This window comes from Labrus mixtus, chromosome 9 (assembly GCF_963584025.1).
Source record: "Labrus mixtus chromosome 9, fLabMix1.1, whole genome shotgun sequence".
NCBI lineage: Eukaryota > Metazoa > Chordata > Actinopteri > Labriformes > Labridae > Labrus > Labrus mixtus.
Window position 1 is genome coordinate 13081306 of NC_083620.1, and position 12090 is coordinate 13093395.

The window sequence follows — 12090 nt, forward strand, 5'->3', positions numbered from 1 at the left end:
GGTGCAGTGGTTAGTGCGCGCGCCACATGTATGGAGGCTGTAGTCCTCCAAATGGGCGGCCTGTGTTTGAATCCAGCCTGTGGCTCCTTTCCCGCACGTCATTCCCTACTCTCTTTCCCTGATTTCGGACTCTATCCACTGTCCTATCTCAACAATAAAGGCACAAAAAGCCCAAAAATAAATATAAAAAAAAGAAAAAGTATTGTAGTCATACTGAGGTTTAGCTTATTTCAAACAATTACTGTAATGCTGTCAAAGGTGCACATTTTCCACAGAAATGCAGCGGAATAGAAAACTAAAGCAGGATAATATGGAAATAACAAAGTCCAATCCACTAAACGTGCACTAGAGTAAATGTAGTATTTACTGTACACTCCACGACTGGTAAATATAGTAATGATGCTTAAAGAATAACAATCGACTCACTGTAAGGAATAACTCGATTATCACCATAATATTGAGTAGACCTCATCATATCATAATCTACGTTTTACATATTACAGCACAGATACCTAACAGTGTAGTAGCCATGTAGTAGGGACTTGGTTTGGGAATCGGAGGGTCGCCGGTTCAAGTCCCAGCACGGACCAAGTCCCGAAATTGGTCTGGTAGCTGGAGAGGTGCCAGTCCACTTCCTGAGCACTGCCGAGGTGCCCTTGAGCAAGGCACCGAACCCCAAAATTGCTCTGGAGCGCCCGCTGTGGGCAGCCCCCTCACTCTGAGACCTCTCCATTAGTGCATGTCCATAGGATCCTCTTTGTGCATGTGTGTGTATTTCAGCCTATGTTTGTGTACCATGTTCATTCATTAAACATTCAGTGTAAAACTGAATTTCCCCTCGTGGGATTAATAAAGGATTAATTAAATTAATTAGTTTATTTCAGCCTTTCTCTCTGTCATATACTCTCTGTAGTCAACATGTCCTGTAGCTTTGCACAATTCAGTTAGATCCCTTGTGTGCCACAGGAGTGCCACATGCTCTATACAAAAAAAAAAAAAAAGAGTTTAGATTGATTTTATGGATTACATGACCAAGTTTTACATGTATTTGGTAATAGTAGCACCTTCTGAATCAGCTGTACCATGAACATTTCTGGTATATAAGTGTACAACATCATCCTGCACAATTAATCCTGTGAGCTCAAACTTTACATTTAAATTGTACTACAGTCAACATGTACATAATTTTCCCCCAGGGTAAATGCAAACTCTTATCTTAAACACACACACACAACACACTCACACAGACACACAGTGGGACCATTATTTGGCAGCTGTCCACATGTTATCCTCTGTGGTGTGTATATCTATTTTTCCTGCTGCTTCCTCCTGTTCTTGGGTGTTCAGATTTTATCCTCCTCCCACACAAATGTTTGTTCAGCTCTTGACAAACATGGCTGTAAACACGCCTAAAACATTCTCATTTACTCTTTATGCTTCAGTTTATTTCACTTTCCTCTCTATATTCAGCTTTGATTCATTATTTTGTATTTTATTATTTTGTCTCATGTGGCAGGAGTCAGTATTATGTGGCTGTTCAGGCCAAAAAATAAATCTGATGGACTTTAAAAGTTGGTTGAGGTTCTAGTGTGTCCTCTATCAGGACTACATTGTTTATTTCCTCTACAGTAAAATGTCAGCCATCTGTATACATCTACCCGACCACATCCTGTAAAGGACAATTTAAATGTTCACATTAACCAAGAACTGATTTTGGAGTAACCAACACTGTTTGTCTTTCTATTTGTTCCCGTCCTGTCCAATTTAGAAACGACTTACACTGCCTTTGGTATTCATGAGACTGACACTGGACTGCTCCAGTAAAGTCTTTATATTATACATTAACAGATGAATAGACGACCTTCTCCGAGTTAGTGACAGCAGAGGGTTCTTTCTTTGGTTTATTTTCTTCTTCGTTTTGTTTTTTTGCATTCAGGTAAGCCATCAGGTGATCTTCCTGTGAGGCTTCCCGGCCAGGTTCTGCACGCCGCGCTGCAGGAGTGGGAGGTCACAGAGCTTCACAACGAGCATCATACCACAGGGCAGCCCCTCTACTGCCAAGGTGTCTTTGATGCCATCACTATGGGTGAGGTCCAGACGAAATATTATGAGGGGCATCCCAAACAACCAGGTCCTTCATAACCATAGTTACTACAGCCGCTTAAAAAGCCAGAGAAGATAGGTTTGTTTTGGTCAAAATATGAAACTGTACTGGAGTAAATATGTTTTGTCTGTGTGTATCCAGACCAGAACGAGACAGTTCTGGTATTTCGGGGCAGTGTGTACTGGACAGTATCAGCTGACGATGGCGTGAGCGGCCCGCTGCCTCTCCGTCAGCGCTGGTCTGACCTTCCTCCAGCCATTGAAGCTGCAGCCTTCTCCCCACTGGACTCCAAGTGGTATTTTTTCAAAGGTAGTGCTTCAGTGAGCCCATTAATGTGACTCACAACTCTTTTTAAAGGCATTCCTTTAACCTATTGCCTTACTTCACATATCTGTTAAAGCCCCCATAATAGACTATATAGTGGAATTCAAATAAGAAAGTGCTTTTTGAAGACTCTGCTGTAATTTGTAAGTCCCTTCACCTTCGTGCTAAAGGCTAATAACTTAAAGTTTTGCCTTGCTGCCAAAAACCTGACAGCGTTATTAGATCAATGCTCTTAACAGTTTTATGCAAATTGAAACGCCTTACTGAGACATTTTCTATTCTTTCTCAATTATCTTCTTCTTGTTCTTTGTCCCTTGTTGTCTGTAGAAGAAATGAGGCCTGAGAGTACAAGTAGCAGTCTGCGTTTCCTCAAAGCAATGGACCCCAAAATACTTGTTTATTCAAAGTCCTTCTCTGGGGGGGATGCAAAACAAGTCTTCAGAGTCTGATTTCCTAGTTTTGAAAGACCGTTGCTTCTTAAATTGTTTACAGGAATAGGAATCATTTATTTTATATCGTTAGAAGAGCATGGGTGATGTTTACCTGTCTTTATCTCATGTCATGTGATGTTAAATAACAGATTACTTTGTGGAACTTCAACAATCAAATATCATGGGACAATGACGTGTTTCACAAAAACTATCAAAAGATATCAGAAAACATCAAGAGTTTATAATCATTTCATGCCTCTGGGTGTGCAGGAAAACGGATGTGGCGCTACACAGGCAGCGTCCTGGACCCTGGCTTCCCCAGAAAGAGCAGTGAGCTGGGGCTCCCTCGCCACCCTGACTGTGCCTTCTTCTACGCTCCTCTGGGTCACATGGTAGTTTTTAAGGGGTGCCGCTACTCTGTGCTTAATCTTAAAACCCTGCATCAAGAGCCCTACTACCCCCGCAGGCTTACAGACTGGACTGGTATACCACAAGGGACCAATGGAGCTCTGACCCGTCCAGACGGACGCCTCTACCTGTTCAGAGAACAGCGCTTCTGGAAGTTTGACCCCGTCAAGGTGCGAGTCACCAAGGAGGGCCAATGGGCCAAGGATCTGAGCTGGACTGGTTGCAGCAACGCTCCCTTGAGCAATAACATCCTTTGACCAGCAGAGGGAGCTGTTAGCTTTAGAAAAGTGCAATGTGTGAGTGTTTCCTGAAATATACAGGTGGCTGTTTGCTTTCAGCAACAGCGGAATTTAATGTGGCAGACGGGGCCAAAGCTCAAAAAAGTCATGCGATGAAGGGATTCAACAAAATAAACTACCATAATTATTTGGATTCCCCTATCGTATTTTATACTGCAGAGCAATGGATACGTATGCACACTACATTCGGTTGAAACTATGCTTTGAAACCCATCTTCTTGTCTCTTTGAGTATACACACACTAAAAGAGAAACAGAAAGATATGTGTTTATATCATTCCTTCTGCTATGTCACTGACATATGTAACATATTGTATAAATATATTTTCCTTACTGTGGCCTGGAATCATGTGTTCCCTCTAACTTGCATGCTTCAGTACTCTCAGTACATTATGTATCCTAACTCTGATTCACATCTTTAAAAGAGGAGGTAGAGAATTCAACTGTTTGAACATGATAACCAACAAGAACATGAAGTTTAGGAGAGCAGTGCAGGTGGGTAAACAATGTCCTGACAACAGATAATTGGTAAATATTATCACTAAGCTGACAGCTGTCAATACAGTCATGCATTTAAAGAAAGGTATTGGGGTGAAATGATTCCATTTTATCCATAAGACTTGAATACAATTTAGTCTATTTTTTGTGACTGAGGGTGAAATGCAACAGTAGTTTGTCAACAGTGTGTAATGAAAAATCAGACAATGTCCTAAGACCTTTTCATATAACCATCTGCTGAGAGCGGGATTTTTCATCATTTTGATCAGTGCAGGCAGAGCAGTCATCTGTCAGTCGATGATCCTTCAGCTCATTATCGAGTACACTTCTCTCGCAGCTATACATTTTGACAACAGACAGTTATCCTTCACAAACCGTCCACGACCGAAATCAGTTTTATTTATGTACCGGTATGTATTCATTCTAAGCCCTCAGACATTTCTCTGCATCACAGTGCATTTTAAACACAAAGAAGCCTCACTGTTGATTTTTTCTTTAAACAGAAATAAACAGAAACATTTTTAACCCTAACCCTGGAAAACCTTAACTTATGTGCATTTGATGAAGCCATATAACACAAAAATAAACAAGGATTCGGTTTTATTGATCCAATTTTGAAAGTTCACTTTACATGAAAAAAAAATTGAAGAAATCATTGTTATAAAAGAGACTAGTCAGACCAAGAGAAACTAGAGTTAAAAAGACACGGTAGATTCACTTTCTCTGATATCTATTAGAAGACCTGTCTCCAACTGCTACAATCATTACAGTGATGGTGAGCACTGTGAATAACGGTGTTGTATTGAGTTTGACAACCGTCTTTTGGAGCCCAAACTTGATGCACTTGCTGAGGTTGCACTGAAGTTCATCTGTCTTCTGTTCCTTCATTTCACTGTGGCCTCATTTCTGAAGTCACAGGTTCAGTTTAAGACAGCTTACATACTAATGGTGGATTACAATTTAAAAATATATATTAAACACTAAATACCTTCTTTAAGTCAGTTTTCTTTAAGTGGTAATTTAGAAAATCCTGTTATCTCTATGCTATCTGAGGAATAAATCCTCTTCAATACAGTTAACTGCTCTGAAGTGCACGCAAACAAAAGTCATCAACAGCCAATTAGCTATGTGTTAACAGTGTGAAGCTTGGTTTGACAAATATACACTGTGGAGCAAAGTCAGACTAATTCTGCTCTCTCATCGAGACATGATTTATCTTACAGAGGATTGGACTGGCATAATATCCTGACAATAACTCCTCATACAGAGCGCTTCCTTCATGTTTTACTATTCTCATTGATGCATTTTAGCACATTAGCTGCACATATCATTAGTGATATGAAAAGACATTCATTGTTTCATTAGCTGCATTGCCTTCAAATATATAAGTGATCTTGTTCCACTTTGTCTACAGGTACCAAACAGATTAGAAGCATTGTACATTATAGTCATTAAAACTCATGAGATGAATTTAACCATTTTCAGAATCTAGACTTCAAATAACTTCTGAGTGGAAAGTGTCACCTGCAGCCAAACTTTGACACAAGAGCAGCAATCATGACAACAGAAGATGTCAGGCTGCTCAGCTGTGTCCTCCAGCATGACTTCAGATCCACTTACAGGGTGTCTCATCTTGTCTGCAGTGTGCTCATCACCACAGGGAGCTGTGTATTGGAGGGTTTTTAGATGAAGAACTCATCTACTTGCTGGTCGCTGTTTGAGCCTGTTGACAGCAGCTCCACTACAGGCCTTTTGGAGGGACTCTGTCCTGCTGCCTGAGTCCTGCCTCCACAGCCCTGCCTGGCTGCATCTAGACAACCCGCGTAGCCCCTTGTCTGCGAGGGGCCCTGCAGTGTTATATGCTTCAATGGCAGACATTCAATCAGTTCCTTGGCCAGACCATGCCTGGCTGATGCCCCAACAGCTGCAGGTCTTTCAGAACTGGGTGTATTTAAAAGGTCCATGGAAGAAGAGCGAATGATTGTTGTGACAGCAGTTTCAGAGCGAGGTGTGACAGCAACTCCAGTGTCCACGTTGGTCTCTGGCTCCTCTTCCTCCTCCAGAAGGAGATGGGAGAGGGAGCGGGTTATAGAGGGGCGCAGAGGAGACTCAGGGTGATTGGTGGTTGAGGGACTGCTGCGCTGCGATGAGTAACAGGAGCTGCCTGGAGGGGTGCTGCAGCAGCTTCCTGATCCCAGACTCTCTGCTCCGCCATGAAGCTTCTCCAGGACGGGGTCACTGCGCGGCCTGGGACCTGTCGACACAAAGACACGCATCAAGCAGAGTCAGGAGGATACTTACAAACCCTTTTATAAACTCAGATATCATGATGCTGATCAGTGGGTTTTCAGCCTTCCACATGTCACAAGAATAAAATGTCATCAATTCAAAGTAATTTCACAAAAGAGTTAGCTTCACAGGACTGATGATTTCTTTGACTTCTTATCCTGATACATTTTAAATGGAAAATAAGTATCTAAACTAATATACCACCATGAATGTAAGGTTTTTTTGTCATTACATATTTGATAAGAAAATCTAAAATACAAGAAGTAGATACATTTTCAGCATATAAACTTCTTGCACCATGCTAATTTTGGGTCATTAAAAAAGGCTCATGGGCCAAGAATGAGAAACACATTACTGTACTGAAGTTTGTCAACAACACTTCAACTCACTTCATAGTCATGTAGCTAAATGTCTTGTTTAATCTTGCAAACTGTTTTCACATCAAATATTAAAGGTTGCCTTAACCTTAAAAAGTATTTTACTCCAGAATTGTTAAAATGTCTGTTCAGTGGTCTGCTTTTCTTGCCTGCCTTTGACATCCCATTGAGTTTGTAGCTATATAAACTGATCAACAGTTCTAGTTACAGTCCAAACCTACACAGGAAACTTTGAAGGTGTAATAGGTAAGCTTCCTACAGAAAAGAGAAAAAAACAAACCTTACTACTTCATCTGTGAGAAGTGGGGAAAATAAAATAAAGGATGTACGACTTGAGTTCAATCGTTCTGTTTGTGTCAGATCAACAAGCATTAGCTTAATCTTCTGCTGCATCTTCTCCACGCTCCTTGTAAATTTTAGGCGACTAAAATTAAATATACATTAAACACACCGTGGTCAACAGCTGAGCTCAGCATCTTGACACAGTCTCCCATCTGTATACTCACCTTGCCTGCGTGTCTGCCTGGGCAGCGATGTTGGCAGGCTGCAGGGCGACAGGCTGTGACTCTGTCCTGAGCTCCTGAGCTGCATTCCTCGAGGGGACACGCTGGGGTAGGACAGAGGGAAAGCACAGGTCAGAGGCCGCTGAGGTTGGGTTGGGGTATTCACCTGCAGCACAGAAGGACAGGAGGAGAGGGATTATGATTTACACTCAGACTAAAGAGATTTCAGCAAGATAAGTAACTTTGACAGTATTAACATACACGCATCTGACATATGGCTGCTGTGACAGCTCGGGAAAGCTATGTGAAGGAACCACACAATGATTTCATCATATATTTAACACAGAGTACTGACAAGATATGCTCTCATAAATATTGATGGATTGATTGATCAAATGTTAACACAGGAAGAGTGATACGAAAAGTGCTTTTCTCTCCCTATTGTTAAATGAACGATCACAAGGGTCGGTCATAGGAATATTTTTAAACTGAAGATTTTTTCTTATTCTAAGCAACTGAAAGACATCAAACGCATAAACTAATTACACATTCAGTCAAGAAAAACATGCATTTATTATGTCATACTTTGTCTTCAACAGAGAAATAGCAGTAAAACTCAGCTATTCTACTATTTCTCATCACAATTAACAATGAAGTATTATGATTGTATCCCATATTAATTGTGTGTGTATGTTTTCTTTTTCAGTTCATTGGAGAATAGTAGAAAATCTTCTTCTAGATGAATCATACGTTAAATCATCATAAGTTTGTCAAACTCTAACATAAACATGACACACTGTAAACATTTTTAGTCCTTTGTTTGAAAAGCAAACATCCAAAGAAATCTCCTTATGCTATCGAGAGACTTGGCAAGCTTCTTATTGAGCACAAACCTTCCTGTACAAGAAATAATATTTTAGTTTGATAATGAACACAGATCCTGTCCTAACCATCACAAGTTAACCTTCCAGCAGACTACTGGAGACCAGAGCAACAACAAGTGTAACAAACCTTGTGAGTTAACCCGTAATAAATAAACTAGAGCAAAGTAGAGCAGATTTAAATTCACTCACACACAAAATCAGTCATTCTGCTGCAAGACAAACCTATAATTCAAAAGCAGGAACTGAATAATCATGTCCACAACGTAAGTGTAAGGCAAAATAAAGTAATCAAACGTACACAATTTTATCAAAACTTTGAATACCTATTTTTTGACATATTAACATCAGGAGATGAGGTGTAGTTTCTTCTGCACTTACCTGGAAAAGTACTTTGTTGCCATCAAGGTCTTCTGTCTGCCAGCGTGTAGTGCTGATTGGGGTACAGGGATTTGGCAACAGAGGAACTAGCTGTCCAATTTCTTCCACACTGAACTGCAGCACAGCAGAGCTGCATGGCTCCACCCGAACCCCTTGTGACAACTGTTTTATAGCCAGCTGCAGGCATAGCCCGGGCTCTGTGTGTGAAGGGGCAAACGAAACAGTCAAATATAGAGACAAAGAGCTTTTCCGACAGGAATGTGATGAGGACGGTTAAAAACATTTTTCCAAAAAGTAAATAAAAAAGAGATGTTTTAACTTCATTTTGTTATAATGATAAAACTGCCAAACAACCTGAGTCAACTTGAGTCAACTTTAAAACACCATTCACAGAACAAAAGCATTAGAACATAAAAAGTAGAAATACTGAAATAAAGTCTTTTGATTGCTGGTATACTGTATGTTTTGTTCTTTTCAACAAATGTGGACATATAATTGGCTCTTATTGTTTCTGTGTAAAGCTTGTTTTTAAAGCATTACTAAATGCAGTTAAAAAGAAAATGAAAGTAAAATATATATTAAGTAACTGGACGCTTGAAATTGCTTAAACTGTATCTGTGTCAATTAATCAAGTTAAGCATGATTATTTACATTTGGGTTGAAAACAAAAATGCTAGAATAATTAGGTTAGATGAAAGCTTGATGATTGTCCTTTTATTAAACTGTAAATAATAATAATCTGCTAATTGAAAGTATATTCAAATGTGTATCTACTTGGCCATTGAGCAGTCAGGATTAAATCATTGTGACCCTCTTGGTCATCAAAGTTGCTCATCCCTTGCTTACAACTTTAACACTGCAACATTCAAAGACGTACCGGTGTGGAGAGTGAACCAGCAGAAGCCTGTCTTCTGCTCCTCTGCCTGTCGCTGCAACACCGTCTCATAGAGCCGCACAGCGTCCTCATAGTTGTCATATCCACTGTACAGCGTCACACGCAGTATCTCTCCTCCACAGTGTACTGGTCGAACTCCCCACACAGGCATCCCTGCACCCAAGCTGTAAAAGTCTCTGCTGGGCAGGAGGTAGGGCTGCATTAGTGCATTGGTGGGGGAGCTGCTGGATGTGATATGGATCCCTACGGCCTGTCTGCTGCAGCTCTCGGTGTGGTGGTACTGCCACGGTGGACGCTGGAAGAAGTCCACCACTTTGAGGATTCGCTCCTCTCCATATGCCTCATGGAGGAAGAAAGTGATGGCCAGAGAAGGCAAGCCTGAAACATATTTAGCAAAAATGTATTCCCAGTAAATCCTAAATCCAAACAGATGCATTCTTTGCATTATAAACAACAATAAATAGTAATCGCTAAGAAGTTCAATATTTTATGGGCTATATTTATGTAAATATGAATTTCTGTAAAAATATGTTGTTCTCAAATCTAGCAAGCATTTTCCTTTTCGCACATGAATACTTAAACCTGCCTATGTTTATAAAATGCAAAACAACACACGAGAGATCTTCACCTGCCACAGGACAGAGACGGGTGTAACTTCTGAACGGGCAGGCCCTCTCTGACACATGGAAGATGCGAAGGCTAGGACAGAGCCAGCGGAGGAGGCGATCCAGGGTTTGCTGCAGGAGCAGTGAGTCTCCAGGGTTGGACAGCAGATGAAGGTTCATTAGCAGGAGTGGCTGCTGCGGCCGTTTCTGTCTGACCTGGCTGGTCATGAGCTCAACTGTGATTCCACACAAAAACAACACTAAATGCAAATTTAGTGCACCAAGATGTTTTACATGGTCCCTTTACAAATAAAATACAAATACATAAAAGAAGATGAAACATGAGAATGTTAAACCTGGGCATCACTGAGACAGTATCAGAAACCATTGAAGATTGGTTCCTCTACTAGTATTACCATCATCACAAGTTTGCTTGCCATTAAGGGAATATTATTGACAAGGTATAGTAGTCTTACGATAAAAACAATTAATTAAATCAATATATTGCATTTACCTTTGCTATATTTTGACCTGTGTCATCATCAATACAAGACGGACAATATAGCCTCTCCTTTATGTTTACTTAGATATCTCTGTATAATATATAGACTACTTTCAATGAGAGGGTGACATCAAATACTTTTCAGGGCTAAATAGAGGACGGTTTTGTTAGAAATGCAGTGTGAAATGCATTTCGAGAGCCCTAAGATTCAGGGATTTTAAACTTGGTTTATGGTAGAGATGAAAAGTCATGATATTTATGGATTCTGCTCTTGCTCAGTTTAGACCACCTCAACACTCCTGTGACTAAATGTGAACTACTTGGGTTGTAAGAGTGAAGGAACACTTACTGCCAGATGATGACATCCTGCTGTAGTCAGACCTAAACAGCACACAAAATAAAAGCACACGATTGATCACTTCACAAGCTCTGTTTTCAAAGTTCAGACCGTGTGGTTGAAAGACAAAAATCTGTCTCCATCTTGTGGTCGGTGGTTTGGAAACCTGCCCCGTCGCTTCGGTCACCATGACAACACATTATCTATTGTAACGCTAAACAGAACCGCTTGAATGCTAAATTATGAAGAAAACACCTTAACGTGTACATTTATAATACATTCAAGGTGAGCGCTTACGGTGAATGCCAGAGGTGAAGTTGCAAGCTTGGAATGTCAGCGCATTCACAGTAAACTTTCTCACACACTATTATTTTCCATTGTACAGCAGAAGCAGCTACTGTTAGCCACGGGGGCTAACGCAGGGAGACTCACTCTGCAGTTTCAGCTCCGGAGTCCACGTTTTCATCGTCTTCTATCTTCAACACCGCCGCTCTTAGAAACATAGTCTGTTGCCACCTTTCACATTTGGTCAAGCCCTCCTCCACACAAAGTTTGAGCGGGTCGTCGGGCTGAAATGAAAAGGCATCCTTTTTTTGTTGATTTCTCTCAACAGCCTGGACCAGTCCAACAAAAAAAAATGGGACTCTTTTTTTGCTGGGACGCTGACGTCACCAGGCAACCACACACCGTTATGTTAGAATACAGGCTCTTGATGATTCAGTAAGAACTCAGTCAGTAAACATAAATACTGATCTGTGTTGAGGACGACACTAAGAATAAAATCCGGGCGAAAGGGAGCAGCAGAAGTTTTGCTACTTTAAATCTAAAGCCGCTTCTAATAACACGGAGCAGATGGCGTGTGTCGAACAATGTGAGAAGACAAAGGGGACAGTCCAGATGGACAGATTTAAAAGTGCAGGGGACGTGTAGAGGGGAGGCTCTGATCCCTGAAAATTAAACACATTGTTAAGAGTATTACACTCCTAAACAGCTCGCCTTTGAAGCAAAGCTTTTAGTTTCATACAACTTTGTAGCTTTGAATAAAGTCTCTCTATATCTATAGCCCCTGGCAAAAGCTTTTAACATTTCAGGCAAACACACTAATAAGTCATTTTACTTTAGATATCCATGTCAGCAGGCCCCCTTTGACCCATCTCGTCAAAAGTTTATTCTCACTCACTTGAATTACCACAGGGACATCATTCCTTGGGAAAATTACGTGACTTTTGCCCATTCATGTGTATTGGGCCTTTAATT

General features: G+C 40.8%; 2 protein-coding genes across 4 annotated transcripts in view; one reads left to right on the forward strand and one right to left on the reverse strand.

The window, feature by feature from the left end:
* mmp28 (matrix metallopeptidase 28) overlaps positions 1–3903 on the forward strand; it is an 18671-nt gene extending 14768 nt beyond the window's left edge. For both annotated transcript variants that reach the window (XM_061046343.1, XM_061046342.1), the window contains exons 6-8: positions 1937–2086; positions 2246–2413; positions 3130–3903. In XM_061046343.1, the coding sequence (XP_060902326.1) occupies positions 1937–2086; positions 2246–2413; positions 3130–3524 (713 nt within the window). In that variant the 3' untranslated portion in view covers positions 3525–3903. The remainder of the gene's footprint in view (positions 1–1936; positions 2087–2245; positions 2414–3129) is intronic.
* Positions 3904–5256: 1353 nt separating this feature from the next.
* Positions 5257–11426, reverse strand: LOC132980291 (protein FAM124B). Of its 2 annotated transcripts, none has more exons than XM_061046340.1 (7): positions 11266–11426; positions 10846–10877; positions 10018–10230; positions 9372–9767; positions 8495–8691; positions 7236–7398; positions 5257–6317 (listed from the first exon to the last, which is right to left on the reverse strand). In XM_061046340.1, the coding sequence occupies exons 1-7, from the start codon at positions 11334–11336 to the stop codon at positions 5746–5748; spliced, it is 1644 nt and encodes a 547-aa protein (XP_060902323.1). In that variant the 5' UTR covers positions 11337–11426; the 3' UTR covers positions 5257–5745. The 2 variants fall into 2 exon arrangements, with proteins under 2 accessions (XP_060902323.1, XP_060902324.1); XM_061046341.1 differs by having other exon boundaries at positions 10018–10295; positions 11266–11341.
* Between the last annotated feature and the right edge of the window lie 664 nt (positions 11427–12090).